This window comes from Choloepus didactylus, chromosome 8 (genome assembly GCF_015220235.1).
Source record: "Choloepus didactylus isolate mChoDid1 chromosome 8, mChoDid1.pri, whole genome shotgun sequence".
Classification (NCBI taxonomy): Eukaryota; Metazoa; Chordata; class Mammalia; order Pilosa; family Megalonychidae; genus Choloepus; species Choloepus didactylus.
In genome coordinates, this window is record NC_051314.1 from 28,040,498 (window position 1) to 28,066,468 (window position 25,971).

A 25,971-nucleotide genomic window follows, 5' to 3' on the forward strand; every position below is an offset into this window, starting at 1 on the left:
TTGTTTTGTATGACTGCGTGGTATGTGAATATATCTCAATAAAATGAAGATTAAAAAAAAAAATTTTAAGTGATTGAAAAAATAGGAGGTAAGATGGAGAAGGCACACTCCACCCTGTCTCTCTACTCAATGGAGTTAGAAAACCTGGACAGGTAGCATGAAGCAGCCACAGGGATGACTACCAGAATCCAAGTACCCCCAAATGGTCTGTGAGTTTACCACTTTTTTCCCCCTCTAGTATCCTTCAGACAATACACAACGGCACCAGGACACATACAGAGAGAGCTCTAGAAGGCCCTTCTGGCTTGAAAAGCAGGAGCGGGAACTCATAATGTTCCAAGAGAGTGAGGAAATCCCTTGGGTTTTTCCATCCCCTTTCTTTTTTCCATTCTCCCGTACCCCAGCCCCAAGCAATCCAGTGGTAGTGTTGGCATCAGGCCGGTAACGGGGATTGGTAGGATCCAAAACTCTTAGGGAAGGGAAACTTCGTCTCTATTCAGAACTATAGTTCTCAGAGGATGGGCCAACCTTCGTTTGCTTTTCTTTTTCTCTGTTGTCCCACTGGTTGGTCCCAGACATGGACACACTTGCAGAAAAGTGCATGGAAAAGTAGAAGAAATAAAGCCCCAGCTTTCTAGTTGCAGGACAGAAACAAATGGGAAAATAGAAAGTGTCAGCAAAGAAATGGAAGATATAAAGAAGAACAAAATGAAAATGTTAAAACTGAAAAACACAAAAAAATTAAATAAGAAACTCATTGGATGGGCTCAATAGCGGAATAGAGTTGAAAGAAGAAGTCAATGAACCTGAAGATAGAGCAATACAAATTATTTGATCTAAATCATAAAGAAGAAAAAAAGATTGGGGAAAAACAATATGAACAGAGCCTCAGGGATCCATGGAACAAAACCAAAAGGTCTAACATCCATTTCATTGGTGTTCCAGAAGAAGAGGAGAAAGAGTGCAGTAGAGAAAAAGTATTTGAAACTAATGGCTGAAAATTTCCCAAATATGGTGAAGGACATAAACAGAATTCTACATCCAGTGACAATACTCTTCAGGACTTAAGATGAAATGAATACATTCACAGATGACTAAGAGCAACCTGCTTTACAAGATTACTAAAGAAAGTTCTTCAGATGGAAGGGAGGAGATTTCAGAAAGAAACATGCAACATAAAGACTAAAGGAAGAACAACAGAAATGGTAAAAGTCTGGGTAAAAAAAACAGACTACTTTCCTCCTCTTGAGTTCTTAAAATCTATTTAATAATTAAAAACAAAAATTACAGCATTGCCTTCTGGAGTTTTCAATATATGGAAATGTAATATATAAGACAACCATAACACATAGGGGAAAGGATGAAGGGACCTATTGCTGGTAAGGTTTCTACATTACACGTGAAGTGGTAAAACCTGATTCTAAGTACATTTCTAAAAAGTTAAGTATGTATATGGTACTCCTTAGAGCAAACACTAAAAAACTATACAGAGAGATACATTCAAAATGAATACTGATATTTTCAGTGTGTTAGATTTATGACCTACAGAATAGGAAACTTACCTATAAACAAATTAGGAGAGGGTGAAGCTAACCTGGAATCTTGGCTGGGTTCTTAAAAAGAGCAAGGTGCCATGTTTCTCAAACTTTATATTACCCAAGGGTCTTATTAAAATGCAGATTTGGAATCGGTAGATCAGATATGAATACCGCGTTTCTAACGAGCTCCCAGGTGCTGCAGATGCTGCTGGTTCTGGGACCACTCTTTAGGTAACAGGAAGCTAGACAGCAGTGAGAGTAACTACTCAAAAAAGTGTTTCATATGGTACCTGGAGAGTTCTTGTTATTTTTGTGACTTACAACAGCATGCTTTCAACTCTTAAATATGTACATTCTTTATTGTTCACATCTGTGGCAATATATTTCAATACACTGTTAAAGCATTTTATTAAGAACTCAGAGAATACAAACCATGATATCAAGTGATTTGAAAGAAACAGACAAGTCACGTGACCCAGGCCTATTTGGGTCTTTTAAAAGACATATTTCTTTAATATTGATTAGAAACTTTTCAACATTTTTGCTTGGTGTCTCAAGTGGATCAAACGTACTGAAGATAGGCCCAAAGCACCATGACCTACAGTGTTAACACTGCAAATATCTGAACTACAACCCAACTTGGATATAAAGCACACAAGGCAATTTACCTGATATCCACGGACAAGGGTAGTCTGTAATTCTTTTAAAACATATTGTAGATAGTGCACACCCAGATCCTCTATTATTTTTGCAAGAGTGCTGCGTGCAATGTCTCTAATTTCCTGTGCTCTATTCTTGAGAAGGGCACATACTTTCAGCAAAATACTAGAAAATAAGAAATTAAAAAATCATTAATTAAATATAAATCTAAAATCCTTTTATCTCTTAGTTACTCATAACCCAAAGTTTCCAATTAGGCTTCTAAACCACAGACAAAAATGACAGTACTTCTCTTTCTTACAAAAGAGAGTCAAAAGTCAAGAAGAAAAAAACCAATCTGTGAGTTTCACTGAACTTTTCTAATTTGTCACAAAACATACCTTGGCAGATTAGTTTCCAGAACTTCTGGTGGAAGGGACTGCATTAATTTAACCATGGCAAAAGCTAAAGGAACTCGAACCACTTCCTCATCATTAACAACCTTCGACTTTATAAGCTTGTGTTCTTCTTCCCTTTTAGTCTGCAAGAAAAGTTTAGATTAAACCAAAGTGAAAAGAAATGGATCATGGACCTCTTAAATACTTAAGCTTCTTTTGTATATCTTAAGCCCATTTCTAAGTTTAGTGGTTTAAAAAACAAACTAAATTGAGATATTTGAGAATAACTCTCTAAAAAGTATAAAAATGCAATAAATAAGAATGTTTTACTTTTAAAAGGAACAGACAGAAAAATGAAGCCAGTTTACACTGGTTTGGGTAAGAATGCTATTAAATTAGGAAAAAAAAAAATCACCTAAAATGTGCATCAATTTGGGACTTACATGTTTGAGTGATAATGCACTTTGCCCCAAAGTGCAGTGGTATCTTCTGGTTGGTACAAAAGAAATACAGTACCTCAAAAAAGAAGATTTATTTACAAACATACAAAATGACCAAGTCAATATTTTCACCAGGGGTTGGCAAACTTTTTTTGCAAAGGGCCAGAGAGGAAATATTTTTGGCTTTGTGAACCTTAATGACCATGTTGCAATTACTCAATTCTCCCCTTGTAGCACAAAAGCATCTTAGACAGTATACAAACAGGTGTGGCTGTGTTCCACTAACACTTTATTTACAAAATCAAGCTGCAGGGTAGAGTCAGCTCATGGGCTATGGTTTGCCAACCCATGTCTCACAGGGAAAAGAAAAGGCTCTGGCTTCTTGAAAATGCATTGCTAAAACATTATCTCTGTTAACTAGGGGAAAGATGAATTTTGAAGAGTAAAGAAGTGGTCAAGTAGAAAAGGGAAAGATAATCTAATTTTTAATGCCCTTTTTTGCAAATGTGAGTCATCTTAATATCTACTGTAGAGACAGAAAACCATATATCCACATCAAAATCATAACAAAGAAGCTGCAGCAAGAGATGAGCCTGAGGTTGATAAGGTAAGAAAAGGGAGGTATGATGTGAAGTAACACGACATCCAAAAGCTGAAGTCAATCAACAACAGCTAAGAGCTCAATCAGACAGGGTCCTGCCAACACCTGAGTTCACACAGACTCCCCCCTGGGCCCCACAAAATGATTACCGTAGATGCAAGGCATTTATGTAGCCTGGGTAGGATATCCCCAGTTATGGTTCCTTGGATATTTTTAATTGTTCTCTCCAATTCTTCCTTATTCCGAGGAAGGAAAGAGACGGACTTTGTGATATACTCTGATTCCTTAGCTGGTGTTTCTTCAGAATCAGCTGCATCAGGGTTTCCCTTCTCTTCATCTATATGCTCTAATTCCACAGCTTCATGCTCTGGTAGCTCGATCACTTCTATTGTGTCTATGTCTAGTAAACAACAAAAGTCACCTTAAATCAAATAAGGAAACAAAACAGCTGTGGTAAGTAGTCTCTTCTGCCAACATCAGGTTATGTAAGTGCTGTAAGTGTGACCTTTAATTCATGTTCATTAGTTACCCAAGAAAAGAATGGAAACCTAGTTTAAGAAAGTTTTAAAAACTTACTTTCTTCATTCTGAATTTTTCCCATTTGTTCTTCAAGAGTTTTGTGGTCAAAGTGGAATGCTTCTAACACTGTTACTAGCAAACTATTAAAAAAAAAAAAAAGCACACAGAAATGTTCATTTGATTATTAGTATTAATACCATTTCACTATTAAAAGGACAGAGTATCATTCAAAGAAGGAATTTAAAGACTTATAAACATTAAAATTATTTTTACCAGTTTTAGATATTTTGACTTTAACAAGCATTAGCATAACCTCATTAGTACTAGGTAAAAGTAAATTGAGATTACACAAAAACAAATTTAGAAATAATTTAAAAATGACATTTTAACAACAAAAGATGACAAATATATAAGAAGTCTGACCATACCTGACACCCAACTTTTGATTGATCTGTCCTGTCTGTAACACATGAATGAAATGTTTCAAGTAATATATATATGCTGACCAAGAGAGATGTTTGCAAACAGCACCAATAACCTCCGTGGCAGCAATGCTTATATTTTCATGCTGTGAAACAAATCAAGAGCATTAATGTAGAAGAAGTATTTGTTAATAAAATGGAAGGCTAGCTCAGATTATTAGAAACCTTAGAGAGTAAGGGATTCAGCAATTATAGAAAGGAAAGAATGCCCAAATTATACTCCATTTCTCCCCTAACTCTAGGAAAAGATGCAGTCAGTTCAAGGATGGACACCTTCTTTTAACCAAAGGATATTAAGATATTTTAGACTCTTTTCTACCTCTCTAATGCATACCATTTTAAGACTACAGACAATGAATGAAGTAAATACAATGTGTAAAAGTTGATAAACACCAAGTTAACTAGAGAATATGCTGTTCAGCACCCAAAAGTACACTGTCTTGGAGACTTCTCTTTCAGACCATGATGGAGAACAGGGACTAGATTTACCCTCATACCTTAAACAACTAGAAAACTTGACAAAATATACGAAAGAATCATTTTCAGACTTCTGACATCAAGCAATGTAGGATAGTGATCTCTGAGAGAATGGTAACACATGAGACTAGCCTTATAATGACCCCAGCTTATTGTCTGGTGAGAACTGTCAGGTCATACACAAAAAAGGGAAACCCAAAAAGAGCCCAGTGTTCTCTATAAGCTGGGGAGACAGAGTTGAAAATGTGGGGAAGTCATGGCAGCTAAAGTCCATAAGGCAAAGTACCAGAGAGAAGAGAGCTGTAGAGTCTCCCTTGAGTCTTCGCTAAATACTAACAGGCATATGTGAGTAAGGAAGGGATAGGGAGAGAACCACCAAAAAAGAAAAGGTGGAACAATCATCAAAGAATATACAGTGCTGTGAATGGTTCATGTTCCTAACAGCCAAACTGAAAAGCCTCATAATACTTGAGAAATTGGTTATTCAAGGCATTCAGAAAGATAGTGCCTCAGTGGTAGGGTCAAATTAGACCTAAACTAAAGGCTGCTCTGTACCTGACTAACACATTTTAAAGCCAGCCTCAGAAAGATCCCCGACTATTTACAAGCACTAAACTGTATCTGACAATAACTCTCAGGAATATTTAAAGAAATACAAGAAGGTCCAGATCCCAAAAAAGTAAAATTCAAAATGTCTAGCATCTAACCAAAAATTACTAGGCATGTGAAGAAGAAGAAACAGGAATCAACAGAAACAGACCCAGAAATGACATGGTAGATAGTTCGTAGACAAAGACATAAAATAATTGATATAACTAGACCCAAATCAACTTCTAGAGATGAAAATATCTGAAAGAGAAAATACATTGGATGGGAACAATGGAAAATTAGACACTGAAGAAGAAAACATTAATGAATTTGAAACTATGGCAATAGAAACTAATGAAGTAAAATAAAACCCAGAAAAAACAAACAAACAAACTTTGAGCTCCAATGAGTTACGGGACAATTTCAAGTAGCCCAAAATACATGAGCCTCCAAACACGAGGAGAGGACTCAAAAATACATGTGTTCATATTGAACGGGGGTGTCAACACTATGGGGAAGGTGGCTGCATCTGATTGTTGTTCTTAAAGAAGCTGTTGCCTCTGGGCCTGTCTGGCATAGGAATGCTCTGGTGAATTTAAGTTTCTGAGAGATAAAACTTAGTGAGATAATCTTTTATAGAATCTCAAATAGCAACCCAGGTATTTTGTAACTACTGTTGGTAAGGGCATGGCATACTGTGGCCATTTGGGATATCTAGCTGGAAAGTGATTAAACAAGAGGAAGAGGTAGCAATGACAATATAGGATTTAATAAAGGATTGAGAATACTGAAACTTTATATAAACATATATATATATATATTTATATTTTTAGATGCTAGGGTATTAGAATAGCTAGAAGGAAATAACTGAAATGGTGGAGCAGTAATCTACAACATTCTTTGAAATTTGCTCTATAGCTACTCGTGGAATTGTGCTTTGTAAGTTAGCACCTTTCTGTATATATCCTATATTTCACAATAAGGAAAGAACTGAAACTGTGGAACTGCAGCCCATAACATTTTTTGAAATTACCTATATAACTGTTTGTTAAGCTGTACTTTGAAAGTCAACACCTTTCTATATATATGTTATATTTTACAATAATGGAAATAACTGAAGTTGTGGACTGTAACCATAACATTCTTTGAAATTCTCTCTCTACTTGTTATATCATACTTTGAAAGTTATCACTGTTAAGTATATATGTTAAAGTTCACAATAAAAAAATGTATTAAAACATACATTTGAAGAAATAATAGCCAAAAATCTTCAAGTGTGACAAAAACTATAACACTACAGATCCAAGAATTTCAACAAACCCCAAGCACAAGAAACACAAAGGAAATGACATTAAGGCACATCATAATCAAACTGCTTAAAACCAGTGATAAAGATAAAATATTAAAGGGAGCTAGGAAAAAAAGGCACATTACATTCCGAAGAGAAAAAAGAGATAAGAATGACTGTTCATTGGAAACAATATAAGCTAAAAGACAGTGAAGCAGCTTCTTTAAAATACTTGAGAGAAAAAAAATCACCAACCTAGAATTTTATACCCAGCAGTCCTATCTTTCAAAATTGTAGACAAGAAAAGACAAAGAAAAGCTTAAAGAATTCATGAGTAGTAAACCTGTACTACATGAAATTTAAAGGAAGTCCTTCTATCAGAAGGAAAAATGATACAAATGGATATCTGGATCTACATAAATGGTTGAAGAGCACCACAAATTGTATATGTGTGAGCAAATATAAAAAAGGTTTTTTCTTATTTATGAAGATCCCTTTAAAAGATAAGCGACTGTTTAAAGCAAAAATAACAAGATACCATGGAATTTTAAATCAATGTAGTGGCAAAATGTAAAACAAAAATAGCACAATGATAGCTAATAAGCCAACAAAGGACATAAACACTCAATTAAAAGGCAAAGGTTGCCAGATGAGGTAAAAACAAGATCCAATTTTAAATGTCAAGTCACAAAAGGTCAAAAGTAAAAAGCTGGAAAAAGACATACCTGCTAATACCAATCAAAGCCAAGAAGTTATTTGTCCATCTATGCTTGTTTCTTATTTCATTGTCATCAATGGTTGCATATACTGGCTTTTTAAAATGGAGTTTAAGGGAACTTCTTTTTTTTTTTTTAAATCTTTACCATGTGCCAGACACTGCTCTAGGCACTATGTAGTATAATGGTTAAGAAAGTACTGAGTTAAAATATCAGTTCTGTGTGTATCTTTGAAAAGTTATATAATCTCACTTATTCTCAGTTTACTCTCTGGTAAGATAATGGTAAGACCAGTCTCTATCATATAGAGTTGAACTGTTTATATGGTTGAAGCAAGATTACATGTATAATGTACTTAGAATAGCATTAGTTACCTTGTACAGTGCTCAAGAAAAGGTAGTTACTGTTTTATTTAATTTCATTTCTTATGAGCCATTTGGGAAAACAATGACTATGATTGGCAGAATTTACCAGAATTAAGTTCTATGACATAAAAAGAAAAGAATGACATCTGTGATAATTTCCAGGAGTGGAAGCATTTTATGGTTGGCCTTTTTGAGTTAACAATAGTGACAATATACATGATAAACACAGCATTTATAAACATCATTGACCACTCATACTGCATTACTATGTGCCAGGCACAGTTCTAAGAGCTGCAGAACTATTCTAAGTCTCTAATTATGGTGACAACTCATTTATATTGTGGAAAAGTATGTAATAGAAGTATTAAGTTTATTAGTTTTGAGATTTAATGCCCTACCTTGAGCATTTTCTCATCAAAAATTGGAGTCATGGCATAAGGCATAATGTAATTCTGAAGAGATTTAGAAGACAACACAATTTTGCCTTCCATTAGCTGTTTTGCAAGTTTCTTCAAGGCTCGTGCTCTTCTGTGGATCTATCAGTAAGATAAAATTAAGATAAAATATGAATTAGTTACTGAAAAATCTTTCCTACAACCATCTCCATTTCACTATTATGTTCTTTTTCCATGAAAGTATTAGAGAAGTGAAATAATAGTCCATGTGTTACATGAGCAAACAACTGTACTTTGATTTGCTTCCACAGACGTAATCCATAGCATTTGTTTAATGATGGACTCTAAATCATTCAAACTTCTTAAGAAAAGGCAGAGAAATGTGATACTATTATTAACTGTGGCTTGTGAACCACCAAAGAAATCATACCCCAGGAAGTGAGTCAGTTTATATGCAAATTTAACTGATGACAGATTATGGGAAGCTTAAAACTTTCTGGAAAGCTAAAATAAGTTCTTTTAAATAAGGCTGAATTGCTTGAAATGCCCACAATGTAGGGAAGAGGAACGGAGAACTGTCTTTTACCTGAATGTGCTTCATGTTCTCAAAGAAGTCCATTTCTGGATCATGGTAATCAGTAAGCTGTACCAGGTCTTTAAATTCTGGTTGATTTGGGAAGGTTTGAATTAAACAGGAAAGCAGTGTTGTATAATCCTGTTGAATACTCTGCAAAGAGCAAGTTGAGAAAAAAACTTTATTTTAAAAGAATCATAAATTTGCTTCCTCGATAATACAAAGACAAAAAAAGGTCATTTTATTTTTTTAAAAAGGTAAAACATTCCCAGTGTAAAAATAATACAAATAACAGTTATATAAATTGAAAAGTAATTGTGCTTGTTGCCATTCTCCTTTAAAAGTTTGGTTAATACTTTCACAATCAAGTATTTTAACTAAATACACTAAACCTGACTGCTTTTTTATAAAACAATAGAAGTGGGGGGGAAAAAAAAGAAAAAGGAAAAAACAAAGTGCAAGATAGCACTTTAAAGACAAAGCTACAGTTGCAAATCCAATTACCTCTGTCTGGCTCTTCAACCCTTTTCTCAATTTCTCCAGAAGTGAACGGTGAATGATTTCTCTATATTCTTTCTCTGTGACGCTCAGGGCAGCCAGCCTTTTGATTAGACTCATCAAACATATGCTGGCATTATCACTTAAAGACATGTCCCCTAACTGGAAATAGGGGAAAACAAATTAATTATTCCATGTAATAACTATAATATGGAACATTATTTCCCAAGGAAAGAGTATTTATAAAAATTTGCCCATATTCTGCACAAAAATCCCTATTAAGAAATGTCCCTACAAGTACTTCATACCTCAGAAAGAACCATATGTAGACTTGTGAGAAATATTATAAATGAGCAAAAACTCACATTTACTGAGAAGTATCACTAATTTCAGAAAGTACTATGAAATGTACTTTTAGTTTTACTTCCTAAATCAGGCAGAATAAAAGGTTCACTAAAGCCAGTTTTCAATATTCAATTTCAGGTCATCAATGAAAATGGCCAACACTTGGCTTGCATAATTCTGGTTAGTTGCCTGAGTTCTCAGTTTGAGGAAGATAGGTAGTGATGAGCACAGTGATGGTATTCCTAACTCCGCCAACTACATGGAATTCCTTATGCTAAAATTTGACAGGATGTATGAAGAAATGACCCCCAAGCTGGGGTAGAGGGCATGTTTTCATATTACAGAATCCTTAACATTAGATAAATAACTATAAAACACCACAAAGAAATTACTGATGCTACTACATGGTTAACTATAATCAAGGGTTTTATTTTTCAATTCAGTAACCTGACACTTAATATAGTCTAAACTCCTTTTATTTCTACCATATCTACAATAAAAGGGCAAATTTTCAAACAATACTTTATGGCTACATAACTTTTTAAAATTGAGATATAATTTGTATAATGAAAATCACCTCTTTATAGCGTACAATTCAGTGGTTGTTAGTATATTCGTAAGGTTGTGCAATCATCACCACTATCTAATTCCAGAACATTTTCATCATCCCAGAAAGAACCCCTGTGCCCATCAGAAGTCACTCCTCATTTCCTGCTTATCCCAGCCCCTGACAACCACTAATTTCTATGGATTTATTTAATTTAACACATAAATTTTAATTGCTAAAACTGCTTCCACATATATTATTTGAAATATTTGTCTTTTGAATCATGAGGATAACAATATGTTCTTTGCCAATCAAAAACTGCAACTAAAAGAAACCTTATATTAAAAACCCTTGCACTCACTGTAAAAAAACAAAACAAAACAGAAAAACACCTTTGGAGAAATTAAGTTGTGAAGTTATATCATCAAAACAATAAAAAACAATTCATAGTTTTTGCTATAGAGACCTACCTCCAGGTTATAGAAACAATTATGCATAACTGGAATTAGGTAATTAAAATCCACGGTTTGCATTTCTTTAATATAGGAGGTAATGGTTTGGAATGTTGAGAAGCGAACATCAAAGTTGATATCATCAAGATGTCTTTGATCAAAGGCGTTAAGCTACGAGAAGTATCATTGAAACCATAAAAATTAAGGCATATAAATCTTAAATAATCAAAAATGAACAAAAATACTTTTGAAGTAAAAGAGAAAAAAAAAGTCTTTCTTACCTTGACAATATCAGTAATATATTTCAATTTACTCTCAAAATTAGAAAGACTCTAAAAGGAAAGAAAACACAATGTTATTAGTGAATAAACCTAAACTTTTGTGACTTCCTCATATCAATTCCCTGGCCCCACACAAATTCATATAGAAATACTATCTTGGCACCAAGAAAGCTAGTCATATACTTTACATGTTACAGTTATCTCCTAAGGAAAAAGGTGATTTGGGGCCAAAATGAATATTACAGACCTGGAAAACTGTACAAAGCAATTGTCTCGACAACTTGTTCTTAATGACTGAGAACAGTTTTGCTAGAGGTTTCAGGAAGCTTGTAGGGTCCACGCAATGTTTTAACAAATTTTGTATTGTCACCAGAATATCAACCTCTGTATCCTTAAGAAGAAAAATCAAGAAAAAATCATATTTCAGTAATTTATAAAACTAGTTAACTTACACTTTAATGTATTCCAGGATCAAAAACAATTAATTACGGATAGGAAGAGCGCTAATTTGCAAAATTATTCCATAGTCCTTTAAAAGCATTTAGCATTTTAAATTAACATAAAACCCACTCTAACGTCTATATTAGTTTCTTTAATTCTAATAGAGAATATAAACGTTTTGGAGACAATTTATTCTATTGCTAATAGAAAAAGAGTTGTCAAAATGAGCTTGGTGAAGAAAACTATACACATCTGGTTGTCTTCCGATTTGTGGTCTTTTAAACTGAACTGCTATGTGATATAAATGCGCCTGAGCTACTGGAGGACTAAAACAGGTTTGAAAATCATATCAGAAACTCTTCTTAGCTATGTCTAAATATCAAAACAGTCTGACTTTTCATACAAGTTTTGTCACTGTAATCAACATTTTAAGATTACACATGTACTTCCTGGTTTCCAGATTTGCTATTGATCAAAGTTGGAGAAAACAAACAAAACCGTGAAATGGGTTAGAAGCTAAAGAAAGAAAAAGAGGAGCTGTACATTTTTTTAATACAGAGGATCAGGATGCAAAAATCTAACTTTGCCTCCCTTTATTTATGTTCTAAGTTTCTCTTTTCTTTTCTTTTTTTTTTTTGGTTGTTTCTTTTTTTTTTAATTTTATTTTGAAATAAATTCAAAGTTATAGGAACAGTTGCAAAAACAATACAAACCCCATACACAGAACTCCAGCATTCCCTGATCCCCCTACCCCGATATCCCGATCCATTAACTTTAACATGTTGTTACACTGCTATTTCTTTCCTTCCCTCCCTCCCTCTCTCCCTATCTATCATCCATCATCTATTGCTCTGTCTTCTAAACATATGAGAGCTAGCTGCACACATCCTTGAACAAACACTATAATTCACATATACAATTCCCATGAACAAGAACATTCTTTTACGCAATCCCATTAAGCGCAGCTAAGAAGTACAAGAGATTCAACAATGACACAAAGCTTACATTCTATATTTCCTTTTCCTTATGTCTCAGCTGTGTCCCTTTGAGCCTCCTGTCCTCCATCCTCAGATCCCATCCAGCATCATCCTTGGCATTCAATTGTCATCTATTTAGACTGTCTTTTTTTTTTTTTCCTCAATTGTGGAAACATATATATACAGCCTAAATCTTCCCATTCCACTCCCTCCCTAGCCTTCCATTAGTGGGATTAATCACATTTAGAATGTTGTAATGCTATCACCTTCCCACCATCCATTACTAGAAATTTCCCTTCACCTCAAACAGCAAGCCTACGCTCATTTCTTAACTCCCCATTGCCCCTTCCCCCATTTCTCTTAACCCATACTCTACTTTTCATCTCTATGGTCATATTCTCTGATAATTTCTTTGTGTTTACTGTGGGGCTTAAAATTAAACTTTTAAATCCATACCAATCTTGTTTTTCTTTGATACCAACTTAATTTCAATAGAACACATAAACTATGTACTTATACTCCTCCATTCTCCCACCTTTATCTAGTTCTTGTCAAAAATTACATATTTTACATTGAGTTCAAAACCACTGATTTGTCATTAGAGTTTGTGTATTTTATATCATGTAGGAAGTAAATAGTGGAGTTACAATTCAAAAATTATTGACTTCTATTTGTATTCCATTGTGGTCAGAGATTGTGCTTTGAATATGTTCAATTGGTTTTTTTTTTTTTTTTTTTTTTTTAATTGAGGCTTGTTTTATGTCCCAGCATATGGTCCATTCTGGAGAAAGATCCATGATCACTAGAGAAAAATGAGTGTCCTGGTGATTTGGGATGTAATGTTCTATATATGTTAAAATTCTCTACATCTCTTTCTCCTTTCTATGTTTCTCTGTTGGTAGGGCTCCTTTAGTATCTGAAGTAGGGCAGGTCTTTTACTGGCAAAGTCTCTCAGCATTTGTTTGTGTGTGAAAAATTTAAGCTCTCCCTCAAATTTGAAGGAGAGTTTTGCTGGATAAAGTATTCTTGGTTGGAAATTTTTCTCTCTCAGAATTTTAAATACGTCATGCCACTGCCTTCTCGCCTCCATGGTGGCCGCTGAGTAGTCACAACTTAGTCTTACGTTGTTTCCTTTGTATGTGGTAAATTGCTTTTCTCTTGCTGCTTTCAGAACTTGCTCCTTCTCTTCAGTATTTGACAGTCTGATCAGAATATGTCTTGGAGTGGGTTTATTTGGATTTATTCTATTTGGAGTTCGCTGGGCATTTATGCTTTGTGTATTTATATTGTGTAGAAGGTTTGGGAAGCTTTCCCCAACAATTTCTTTGAATACGCTTTCTAGACCTTTACCCTTCTCTTCCCCTTCTGGGACACCAATAAGTCTTACATTTGGACATTTTATTTTACCTATCATATCCCTGAGATCCTTTTCGATTTTTTCAATTTTTTTCTCCATTCTTCTTTTGTTCTTTCATTTTCTGTTCTGTGGACCTCTAGGACACTGAGTCATTGTTCCACTTCCTCTAATCTTGTATTATGAGTATCCAGAGTCTTTTTAATTTGGCCAACAATTTCTTTTATTTCCATAAGATCTTCTATTTTTTTAATTTAATCTTGCAATTTCTTCTTTATGCTCTTCTAGGGTCTTCTTTATGTCCCTTTTATCCTGTTCCATGGTATTCTTCATGTCTTTTATATCCTGTGCCATGTTTTCGTTCCTTGATTGTAATTGTTTGATTAATTGTGCCAAATACTGTGTCTCTTCTGATATTTTCATTTGGGTGTTTGGGATCGGGTTCTCCATTTTGTCTGGTTTTATCATATGCATTAAGATTTCCTGTTGTTTTTGGTCTCTTGGCATTTGCTTTGCTTGATAGGGTTCTTTCAAGTTGTAAAAAGAAAATACCAATCTAATTTTTCAGAAATACAAGTTGGCGGTGTACACTTTCTCCAACTAACCAGCAGATGGTGTCTGCGAGTCACCTATACCCCTCAAGTCAGTTCTCCCCAACTCTGTCTCTGTGGTGTGTGGGGAAATTATTTTTGTGGGGTTCAGCTGGTGAACTCAGTTTGGGTTTGTTGTTGGAGCTGTCCGCTCTGAACATGGGGCATGTGTCTGGGTGGTCAGGGAGGCAGGGCAGCTTTAATATTCAAATCTCCCAGGTGTTTCTGGAGATTCAAGGCTGTTGCAAGAGTCTAAGCCTTCATTTCAGTTTTGCCCCAGATTTTCTGTCACTGACCCACAAACCACCAGCATTGATGTAGCATCCCTGGGTTTTCCAAGCGGGCCCCCCTTCTCAGCTGTGATCTTCCAGGACCACTGCTGAGGGAAGGCTGTGCTATGTCACAAGTGCACGTCGTCCCTCAAGGGAAGCCACGGGCTGCTGGGCCGTGCAAGGGTGCTCTCTGCCTGATGCAAAGATTAGCCCATAATTCTTGACTGGTGTAAGTTCTGAATGAAAGGCAGGTAGTAGAGCTGGGCCCCACCCCTTTCCTCTTAGAGAAGATAGACACCTTAGAGGGAGGTCATTAGCATTTCAGTGGTCTCTCTCTGCCTGTGCTATACCCTTGTCTGGGTCGCAGAACTGGGAACTGAAAATGGCTGAGGCTTTCTCCACTGAGTCGAAAAAGGAACAGAGCTAGTCTGAGGCGACCCTCCGGCTCTCCAAGGTCAGTCCTCACCCAAAGCCTCTGTCTACTTGTTGGGGATTCGTACCTCGTAGTGAGCAGTTCACACTCGCTGATTAAAACCCCAGTTGGAGCTCAGCTGAGCTATATTTGCTTGCTGGGAGAAAGCTGCTCTCTGGCACCACAAGGCTTTGTAGCTCGGGCTGTGGGGGAAGGGTCTCTCGATTTGGATCCGCAGTTTTTACTTACAGATTTTATGCTGTGACCTCGGGCATTCCTCCCAATTCAGGTTAGTGTATGATGAATGGACGGTCACGTTTGTCCCCTGCAGTTATTCCGGATTATTCACTAGTTGTTTTTGGGTTTTTTTAATTGTTGCAGAGGGACTACTTAGCTTCCACTCCTCTCTATGTCGCCATCTTAGATCCTCCCCTCTTCTTTATTTTCAAGTTTATATTTCTATATAATATCTTTCATGTTCTTTGAAACAAATGCAATACAGAATCTAACCAGTAAAATTATTGTTCACATTTAAGCCTAGTGATAAACTGCCACTTCAAAGACAGAAAGTAAATGAATTTGTACCTGAGCAATATTGCTTCGGTGGAGGAAAGGAAGGAGAAGTGTAATGAGCAGAGAGCTCTGCTCTTTGTCTTTCATAAACTTGCTGATCCTAGAGAAGGAAAAAACAGATTTGTAAGGAAGGTAAGAGTATTTCTCCAAGGAGTTAAACTTGTAGAAAAACATCAATGACTGAAGGCATTAACATTCTAAAACACAGGTGGCATTTAAGTATGTGTGCATGTATAAAAAGTTTAACTCAATTATATAGCCATACCTACTCTTATTTCTCTCCAGTATCAGACCCATGGCTGCTATTATTCTTTCTTTTGCAATATCTCCGGGTATAGGTGAGCTGTACTGAACTTCAAAGGTACAATCTGACAATTAGTAATTTCTACTGCCTAAGTGCTTTATGTACAGTATTTCAATTTAATTCCCACAACAGCTCTGCAATGTAGGTATCATCAGCACCATTTTGCTCAGAGTAAATTGAGATTCCAAGAAATTGATGTCACATAGCAAGTGAATGCTAGAGTAAGTCTTTCATGAAAACCCTGGTCTTTCTGGTGCTTCATCCTTTTTTCACTACCAAATAGTCTGTAATGAAAGTTGAGTACATTTAGCATGGTTTCACATTTTGCATAGTTCAAAAAAAATACAAAAAAATTGCAAAGATGTTTCTGGGAAGATTCTAATATATCTAATTCTAATTCTGATTCTAATTATCATTTAGATAATTCTAATTCTATATCTGATTCTAATTATCATTTTCTTGTTGCTGAAAGTAGCAGAAACAATACATTTTCAACTAAGCCTAACAGTCAATTTAAAGTATAAGATAGGATCACTTATTGTACTCACATGGTTTAACAATATCGCCCTTTATAGAAATTACTATTATATACTATAGGATCTATTGCTATATAGTCTTCAAAAACCAAACCTGATTTTTAAAATTATTTTTATCAGTTAAACTAAAAAAATTATGTGATCTCACAAAACTGAAAACTTTAGTTGAACAAAATATGCAAAGGTAAAAAAACCAAATCTATAAAAGGTTTCTAATGACTATTACAGCAGAGAAACATGCTTCTGCATTAACTTAAAAGTAGAGAGAATTCAAAATACTGAAAAGCCTTTTACTTTGTTATAAACACTTTCAAACAATTGAAAAACAAATTATACAAATATTTTAAACTAAGCCATGCATGGTGACTTTATCTTTCAAGTACTATGTTACTTACTTTGAAAGAATGCCAAGTTCCTTGCTGACTTGTGCCCTATTCTTTTTCTTTTTCACCTTTTCTGCACTTATGGTGGTTTTGCTGAGGTACTGGAGAATTGCAGGTACATGAGGTAGAATTAATCTTCCTCCTATCGTGATGGACTCTGAAATAGTGATCAATGTTTTGATTTTAATAAACTACTTGTAAAGCATAATTACACAGTATTGTCATAACAGATAAAGTGCTCAACTACTATGAAAATGTAAATAAATTTTAACTCTAAAGATTAAATAATTTTCTTCAAAATTGAAACAGCTATTACCACTAGTTAAGTTTTAAAAAGAAAAGAGAAAAGAAAACGTATGCATAGAAGCTATTAAAAGAGTTAAAATTCTATTGGTGTTTTCCTTTTGAGAAATAAGCAGCTACCTCAGAAGTCTATGAATCATTTGCTTTGTACAGAATGCATACCATATGCATTTTCTGCAATGTCAGTATATACACATCCAGTTACTGGCAAGCTTAAAACAGATTCTGTGGGTTCAAAATCTGGAAGGTTAAGAAGGTCATCGGCTATATCCATCACAATACTGGCTGAGGCTTCAGAGAGATTCTTTGCTGAGAGAATTGCAAAAACATTTGTCAGGATATCACATTCTGGGTGCCCAGGTTTCTGTTTGGCCAAGAAAGGAAAATATCTGCAAGAAAAACATTGAAATAATCATTTTACTTCTCAACACATTTATTTCTAAAAACATGTCTCACATGAATTTTTACACTGAGCTTAACAAATACATATGTATGTGTGTTTATGGACATTAAGTCACAGGAAATTATTTAAAGGGAAATTAACATTATCTAAAATTGGATGGATAATAAATCTAAGCACCTTACAAACATTATTTAGGCATTTATGTATATTTCCCATTTAATCCTTATAACATCTCTATGAGGAACTGTCATTATCCCCACATTACAGATGGGGACTTATCCAAAGCCACAGAGCTAAAAAGTGGTAAAGCTGAGATCTGTTAAAGGCTACCTACTTTATTTTTCATTTTTTATTAATATTCTATACTCATCAAACAACTCCCCTTCACTCCACCCTGTCCCTTGGTAACTTCTAATATATGTTCCGCTATAGAGATTTGCTATTTCTAGATACTTCATATATATAAAATCATACAGTATTTGTCCTTATGTAACTTGCTTATTTCACTTGGCATATTGTTTTCAAGGTGCATCCATGTTACAGCATGTCTCAGAACTTCATTCCTTCTTATGGCTGAATAATATTCCATGGTTTTTACATACCACATTTTGTTATTCATTCATCTATTGAGGGACATGAGTTGTTCCATCTTTGGCTGTTGTGAATAATGCTGCTATGAACATTGGAGTACAAGTTTCAATTAGAGTCCCTGTTTTTTATTTCTCTGAAATATATACCTTGGAGTGGAATATGGAAATTCTATAACTTTTTGAGGATTACCATACTGCTCTTCACAGTGGCTGAACCATTTTGTATTCCTATCAAAAACTCACAAGGATTCCAATTTCCCTCCATTTTCTTCAACAACTGATATTTTCTGTTTCCTATTTATTTATTTTTTCAATAATAGCCATCCTTGTGGGTGTAAAATGGTGCCCTACACTAGTTGTGATTAGAAGTTTCTTAACGACTAATGGTGTTGAGCATTTTTCATATACTTATTGCCATTTGTACATCCTCTGGTAAAAAGCGTGAATCCTTTGCCCATTTTAAAATTAGATTGTCTTTTTTTTGTTGAATTTTAAGAGTTATTTCTATATTCTGGATATTAAGCTTTATCAGATATATGATTTGCAACTATTTTCCTCCATTTGGTAGGTTGTCTTTTCACTTTCTTGATAATGTCCTTTGATGCACAAAAACTTTTAATTTTGATGAAGTTCAATTTATCTACTGTTTCTTTTGTTGCACATTTTTTGGTGCCATATCTAAGAATCCATTGCCAAATCCAAGGTCAGGAGGATTTGCCCTGATACTATTTTCTAAGAGTTTCATGATTTCAGCTCTTTTATTTAGACAACATTATTGTTGATCCATTTTGAGTTAATTTTTGTATATGGTGTGAGATAGGGACCCAACTTCATTCTTTTGCAGGCGGATATCCAGTTTTCCCAATAAGGTTTGTTAAAGTGACTATTTTTTCCCCACTGCCTACCCTTGTCAAATATCAACTGGCCATGGATGTGTGGGTTATCTTTTGGACTTTCAATTCTATTCCACTGGTCTATATGTCTGTCCTTGTGCTAGTACCAAACTTTTTTGATTAAGGTAGCTATGGTAGCCTGAACTGTGCAACCCAGAAGAAAATATGTTCCCAATCTTAATCACTATTCCTATGGGTGTGAACTCATTGTAAATCGGACCTTTTGAAAATGTTATTTTTAGTTAAGGTGTGGCCAACTAAACCAGAATGGGTCTTAATTCTATTATTGGAGGCCTTATAGAGAAAGCCACAGGGAGAAGCCAGAAGCTGGATGTTAGCTGGAACCCAGCAGAGAAAAGGAGAGGACATCACCATGTGACAGGAAAGCCAGAGAACCCCAAGGATTGCCAGCCTGCCAGAATGCTACTGACCTCAGGAGGAAACAAGCCTTCCAGCCTCTGAAACAGCAACAATAAGCTCCCATTGTTTAGCCAATCCAATTAGTGCTATTTGTCATAGCAGTCTGGAAACTAAGACAGTAGCTTTGTAGTAAGTTTTGAAATCAGAGTGTGAGTCCTCTAACTATTTTTTTTTCCTTGAGTTCTCCAACTTTGTTCTTCTTTTCAAAATTGTTTGGGCTATTTGAAGCCCCCTGCAATTCCATATGAATTTGAGGATCAACTTTTTGTTTTCTGCAAAGGACTTGCTGGAATTGTGACAGGGACTGCACTGAATCTGTAAATTGCTTTGGATAGGATATTCATCTTAACTATATTAAGTCTTCCAATCCATGAAGGTTGCCATATATTTAAGACTTCTTTAATTTTTTTAGCAGTGTTTTGTAGTTTCAGTGTATACAGTATTTCACACCCTTGGATAAATTTATTTGTAGATATTTTGTTCTTTTAGTGGCTACTGTAAATGGAATTGTTTTCTTAATTTCTTTTTTGGATTGTTCCTTGCTAGTGTATAGAAATACAATTGATTTTTTTGCATATTGATCTCACACCATACAAGTTTGCTGAACTCATTTATTAGCTCTAATAGTTTTCTTGTGTATTCCTTTGGACTTTCTATATACAGGATCATGTCGTCTGCAAATAGAGTTTTCATGATTGAGTGTGATGTTAGTTTTAGGTTTCTCATTAATACCCTTTATCAGGTTGAGGAGGTTCCCTTCTGTTTCTGTTTTTCTGAATGTTTTAACCATGAGAGAGTGTTAAATTCTGTCAAATTGCTTTTCTGCATTTACTGAGATAATCAGGGTATTTTCCCCTTCGTTTTTGTCACATGGTGTATTACAGTGACTGATTTTCTTAGGTCAAACCACCCTTGCATATCTAGGCTAAATCCCACTTGGCCACAGTGTATAACTTTTTAAATATACTATTGGGTTCAAGTTGCTAGCATTTTTTTAAAGGATTTTTGCATCTACATTCTTAAAGGAAATTGGTCTGTTATTTTCTATTCTTGTAATGTCTTTGTCTGGCTAGGATAATTAATGCTAGCTTCATAAACTGAATTAGGGAGTGTTCTCTCCTCTTGAGATTTTTGGTACACTAAGATTTGAACTGGTGTCTAACTCCAAAGTATAAGTCCTTTCTAAAAGAAACTTACTGAAAACAAGCTGATTTTCAACGAATGTGAATGCTTATATACTCACCAAAAAGCCAATGTACTGCAACCTAGGAGTTAGAAGTACAGATCAAACGAATGTTTGTTGTATCAGGAGGATATGTAACATTCAGAGGTTAGATTCATTTTCATAGAGGGAAAGGGTAAATCCATCTCCAGTAACGAAAGACTCACACAAAAGATATGAATCTCCCACCTAACACATTGGTAAGGTCAGGTGGAACAGAGGCTTTCCAGCCAAGGGCAAACCAATATTGGTTTTACAGCCAGAGATGCAATCCTAACAATTAGTAGGAAGGTCAAACTGGAAGAACCCAGAGTCTGGCTTTAGCAAAGTCATCATCTCCAGAAAAAGAGCTCAAGCACTTTAACATACTTGGCCCTGACGAACTGATATAAAAAAGTTCTAAGAGTTATGTTCATACATCTTATGTTCAACAAATATTGGGCACAGTACAAGCAAGCATCAAGGGAGATACTTTACATATATTATCTCTTAAATCAGTGAAATAGGTACTGGTATTAATTCCATTTTACAGGTGGCAAAACTGAGGCTCAGAGAGGCCAGTGTTGCCAAAGTACATACAGTGTTGCTAGGATTTAAAGCTAGGTTTAGGTAGCTTCAGAGCCTGTGCCCTTAACCACTGTGCTGTATGTTGCCTTTACATTTTTTAAGCAGAAAAGGAGAGAAAGGAGCAAAATCCTAGCAACAGCTCATTCAACTCAAATGCAACCCTAAAGGGACGAAGCTGTTTTTCTTGAACAACAGTGTAACGTGCCACAGTACACTGGGCATGCTCCATGCTCAAGAGTATGGCTAAGTCAAGAATTTCATGCACTCATTCAACATGCAAAAAATATCAACTAAATGTGGATTAAGAGCTATAACCCTCTGTGGAGGAAGACACAATAAATGAGAAATGGTCTCTGTCCTCAGGAAGCTTAAGGTAGATAAGGTATGAAGATAGATGAGTCCATTAAAGGCAATATGGAATGACGGGGCCTTATGGGAGTGGAAAGACCTCAGAAGACCAAGAGACAGAGCCACACAGGGTATGGTGACTGGAACCAGAGGAGCTATTGAAAGAGTGACTAGAGACAGTCACAGTTTACAGTGATTGTCTTGGCTTAAATATTTATAGCATCTTTCTTAACCCTCAGGAATGTTGCAATAAATTATATGATTAGTTTACCTAGCAAACAAGATTTTGTTGTCCCAAGTTCAGCTAATCTCAAAGACAGTACAACTTTACTGGGAAGCTTAAAGATTTGGCTATAGTGCAGCTCTAATTGCATTTATACAAATAAACAGTAAAACACAAAACTTCTGTGTATTAACTTTTAATATCTGATTAACACTGTACAAACTAACTATACTTCAAAATCAAATTTCATTTTTTAATTGAAGAGTAACATTCCTATCAAGTGGTTCTAAAATATTCATTCATTCATTCATTCTTCCACCCACAACTACATCTGCAAATCTATTGCTATAAAGGATTCCAAGGGATGTCAATTCTTCCAGAGATTTTCTTCAGGTGAGTATTATATATAAAAGAAAAATAAAAGATTCTGTCACCCAACTCCACTACTGCTATGGGCTCCCATTTCCTCTAACCAAAAATGAAAGGAATTGAGGAAGGGGATGAAGTGGCAACCCAAGGATGTAGAAGTAAACCATTGGTTAGGACCCAGCTAATACAAAGTTGACTCACAATTGTTAAGGTCTTCCTGGATGAAAGTCCTTCATGGCTTATTTGCCTAAAAATTACACACTATAAAACACTTCTCAAGTATACCTATACAGTGCTGCTTATAAATGTTCAGCGATAAAGGCAAGATGTGAAATTGCTTTATTGACTCGGGAAATAAATGAAAAGAGCCCTACCTACTAGTATAGTAAAACAGGTTTTCCTGAGGAGGACAATGTTAAAATTTTTGGTTTGTTTTTGAAGACTATTTAATGATATGGGAAAATGTTCATGTTATGATGGTACAAAAAGAACAAAATCAAAGCCAGTTACAAGTATGATCCCAATTCTGCAAAAAACAATGCCAAGGTTTAAACATCACTGAATCAATAATAAACTTTTTCATTTATTCTACCTCCCATTCCTCAAAATAGATAACAGCAAACTTACATCTGTTTCCATCATTCAGACAAACAACACAGGAAAGGTTTCCACTCTGCTCAATAAATATGCATTTGGTCTGTAACACATCTCTGAATTGTCAGCAAATGAAGGTAATGTAAACAGCACATAATGTACTCAAAAGGATGTTGATTTATAACCATGACAACTGTGTGTATATTTAGCTGGAATTTTACAAATAGAAGACAATGGTCTAGAAAATCTAGAAAGCCTGTGTAATTTTTCTGATTGAAAGTGGGAACTAGAGAAAAGATACAGAATGCCAATTATAAATCAGCTTTTCTTTTTAAACAGGCGTGCAGAAATGCTGTTTCGCCTTCTGTTCCTCCTTCTCACTCCTCTCTCCCCTTGCCAGGCCAAATCAAGCTGCTAACATTATCATACATTGGAAGAATACCCCTATCGATTCTGATACTTCTAATTTTAAAGTTTAGTGAAACTAGAACAACATAAAAAATGCATTAGCTTTGAAGTAATATATTTTCTACAATTTCAATTTATATTAAATTGCAAAAAGTTATTTTGACCCTTTGAAAAAAAATATGTCGTATCATTATGAATAGCTCAAACATTCCAAAGGATATATCATGAAAAATCTCCTTTCCTACTCTGGCCCACACAAACCTCAACTATTTATGGTAACCATTGTTAACAGCGTCTCACATATTCTACACATTTTCTATTTCATTTCAAGCACACACGTGCACGTGCAGTTTTCATGGATACTGCTACTGTTCATATTGCTTAACAACTTACATTTCTTTAACTATGTGGTTTGATATGTGCTTTAAATTCCATGTTTTAATTCAACTGTCTTATTCTCTTTAACTGCACTTAAAGTATTCCACAGTATGAAAAGACAATAAACTATATTATTAGTTCACCAGACAAGTTTTAACTGCTTGGTTTAAAACACTACCCTTTTTAAACAGGGGGTGGAGATGTGGGGAAGGAGTTATACCTTGCATTTCTGCTCCAGACACTAATTAATTTCAGCAGAGGAGTAGGAGAGTACTGGCTCTCAGATCCAAGTCTGCTGATCTAGGAGACAAAATACAAATAGAGCAAAATACAAATCTATATAGACTTACAGAAAGAGAGAAAAACAACTAAAAACCAGAACAAGAAAAGAAAACTTCCCAGCAGATAAGAGCCAAGGGACAGAGATTAAAATTCGAAGGAAACGGGATAAAATAAAGGAGTCCAAAATACCGCCACACAGGAAAACCTAGCAAAGATGGTGAATGGAATTGCTAAACTCTTGAAAAGAATTAACAGAAGAACCAGGTACTTTAGGTTTCAAAAGGTCAAAAATGACAGAGAGCTCAAGTAGCTAGAAATAATCTTTTCTAGAACAAATTCTGCAGTCTTCTAACTACAGCCACACCAGTTATCATCACCAAGTGGTTACAACCACAGAAACCAAAATAGGAAGTAACAGAAACACCTGCTTATTTTCCCTCACCCATGTCAATAGCGAGAGGCACGAAATGTGAGGTGCTACAAAAGTTATGCTCCGTTTGCTTAAGAGATAGAGTCATATTCAAATTAACCTTTAAGTATAAGTGCCAAGGTACTGCAAAAACTAGCTCTTGAGCTTTAGGTAGCAGTGGAGGCGAAGAAAAATATTCTAAAATGTCCAGAAATAAAGAAAGGCTCAATGTAAAAGAAAAGGCAGAACAAGCGTTCGTGTCTGAGTTTTCGACTATGTGGGTGGAGAGACATTAATGAAGGACAAAGCAAAAGGTACCCTGGCAGAATGTAAAAGTCTAGGTTTACCTGAGGCCAAACTGCACCATGAAACACGGCATCAATTTCTTCCGTTTGGAACTGATAGGACTCCCAATCCAAAAAGATATCAGTTACCATTTTGATTCCGAGACGTCTTAAATTTTTCAGGGGGTTAATAAACCTCAGCAGTATCTGTAAAACAAAGATCTTCTATTAGAGAGTATTGTTTATATTTTATCATTAATATCATTATTAAATTGTTGACTTTGGCTCTGACTCACTTGGGAACACTGATACTTTTCTCATTAACCAGGAAGGGACAGTGGAAACTTAAAAACTCAAATGGTGAGATGTGAGCCATTATCAATGCCCAGCAAAATCCCACTAAAGTATCCTTAGGAAAAAAACAAAATCATAATCAGAGTGGCTATTTTGTATTTTGCATTGCTTTACTTCTTATTCAAGAAATTGTCTCAGAAAAAATTCTGATTTTCAAATTAAAGTTATTTTATTCTTGTTGTTACACTTGTCTTTTTTTTTTTACCTTTGAAAATAAGGAGTTTAAATTATTCTTGTTAAAATTAGTCTGGGGACCCATAAATAATTTACAGTGGAATACTTTGTGATGTAAGAGAATGAGGCAACTGAATTAAGGAATGGGGAGACATCAAAACATGGAAACATGGAAATTGTATTTTGGAAAAAAAATAAGATCTGTGCAGGTATGTGTATGCTCATGCATAGCAGCTAGAGTAGGGTATGTCTGAATTAGTAGCATCCTTTATTTATAAAAGATATTGCCACTTCCACCGGCATCTTCTTCCCTGTGAGTTATGAAATCATATGAAATCATAACTATGCCGCCAATTTGTCCAGCTCAGAACCATTTTTTAAGCACCCCCTCCCCCAACAATGGGTCCAATGTCATGCTAGCCATGGTCCTGATCTCAACTTAAAATCTAACTGAAGGAAAATTCAATAAATTGTGTGACAGATTGAAAGTACCAACAATATCTGATAGGGCATGGATTACTGTAAATTTGAGGAGGGTATATAAAGCTTCATGAAAGAGACAGAATATCCACTGGATCTTAAAGGTGGAAGAGGCTTAGGCCAGGCAGATGAGAAAATAAAGGCCCCAGAGAGACTTCTCACAAGCACAGAGTGTGGTAAAACCTAAACAAAAGGAGGACTATCCAATCCCTAGTTTTTCTTCCCCTTTGATTAATATACTTTGGGCTCTAAATATGTAAGTGGCTACTTATTTTTACACATGAC

The 25,971-nt window shown here is 35.2% G+C and overlaps 1 protein-coding gene across 2 annotated transcripts in view; it reads right to left on the reverse strand.

The window, feature by feature from the left end:
- Positions 1 to 25,971, reverse strand: part of UTP20 (UTP20 small subunit processome component) — a 116,845-nt gene that overhangs the window by 23,466 nt on the left and 67,408 nt on the right. Inside the window, exons 28-43 of one of the 2 annotated variants that reach the window (XM_037846286.1) lie at positions 24,742 to 24,885; positions 23,924 to 24,003; positions 17,451 to 17,677; positions 16,998 to 17,142; positions 15,775 to 15,862; positions 11,391 to 11,534; positions 11,144 to 11,194; positions 10,881 to 11,033; positions 9,525 to 9,680; positions 9,033 to 9,173; positions 8,450 to 8,587; positions 4,564 to 4,703; positions 4,193 to 4,275; positions 3,766 to 4,016; positions 2,579 to 2,718; positions 2,207 to 2,363 (exon numbers count right to left, since the gene is read on the reverse strand). In XM_037846286.1, coding sequence (XP_037702214.1) covers positions 2,207 to 2,363; positions 2,579 to 2,718; positions 3,766 to 4,016; positions 4,193 to 4,275; positions 4,564 to 4,703; positions 8,450 to 8,587; positions 9,033 to 9,173; positions 9,525 to 9,680; positions 10,881 to 11,033; positions 11,144 to 11,194; positions 11,391 to 11,534; positions 15,775 to 15,862; positions 16,998 to 17,142; positions 17,451 to 17,677; positions 23,924 to 24,003; positions 24,742 to 24,885 — 2,238 coding nt within the window. Of the gene's footprint in view, positions 1 to 2,206; positions 2,364 to 2,578; positions 2,719 to 3,765; positions 4,038 to 4,192; positions 4,276 to 4,563; positions 4,704 to 8,449; positions 8,588 to 9,032; positions 9,174 to 9,524; positions 9,681 to 10,880; positions 11,034 to 11,143; positions 11,195 to 11,390; positions 11,535 to 15,774; positions 15,863 to 16,997; positions 17,143 to 17,450; positions 17,678 to 23,923; positions 24,004 to 24,741; positions 24,886 to 25,971 lie in introns of both variants that reach the window. The other variant, XM_037846285.1, reaches the window with a different exon arrangement.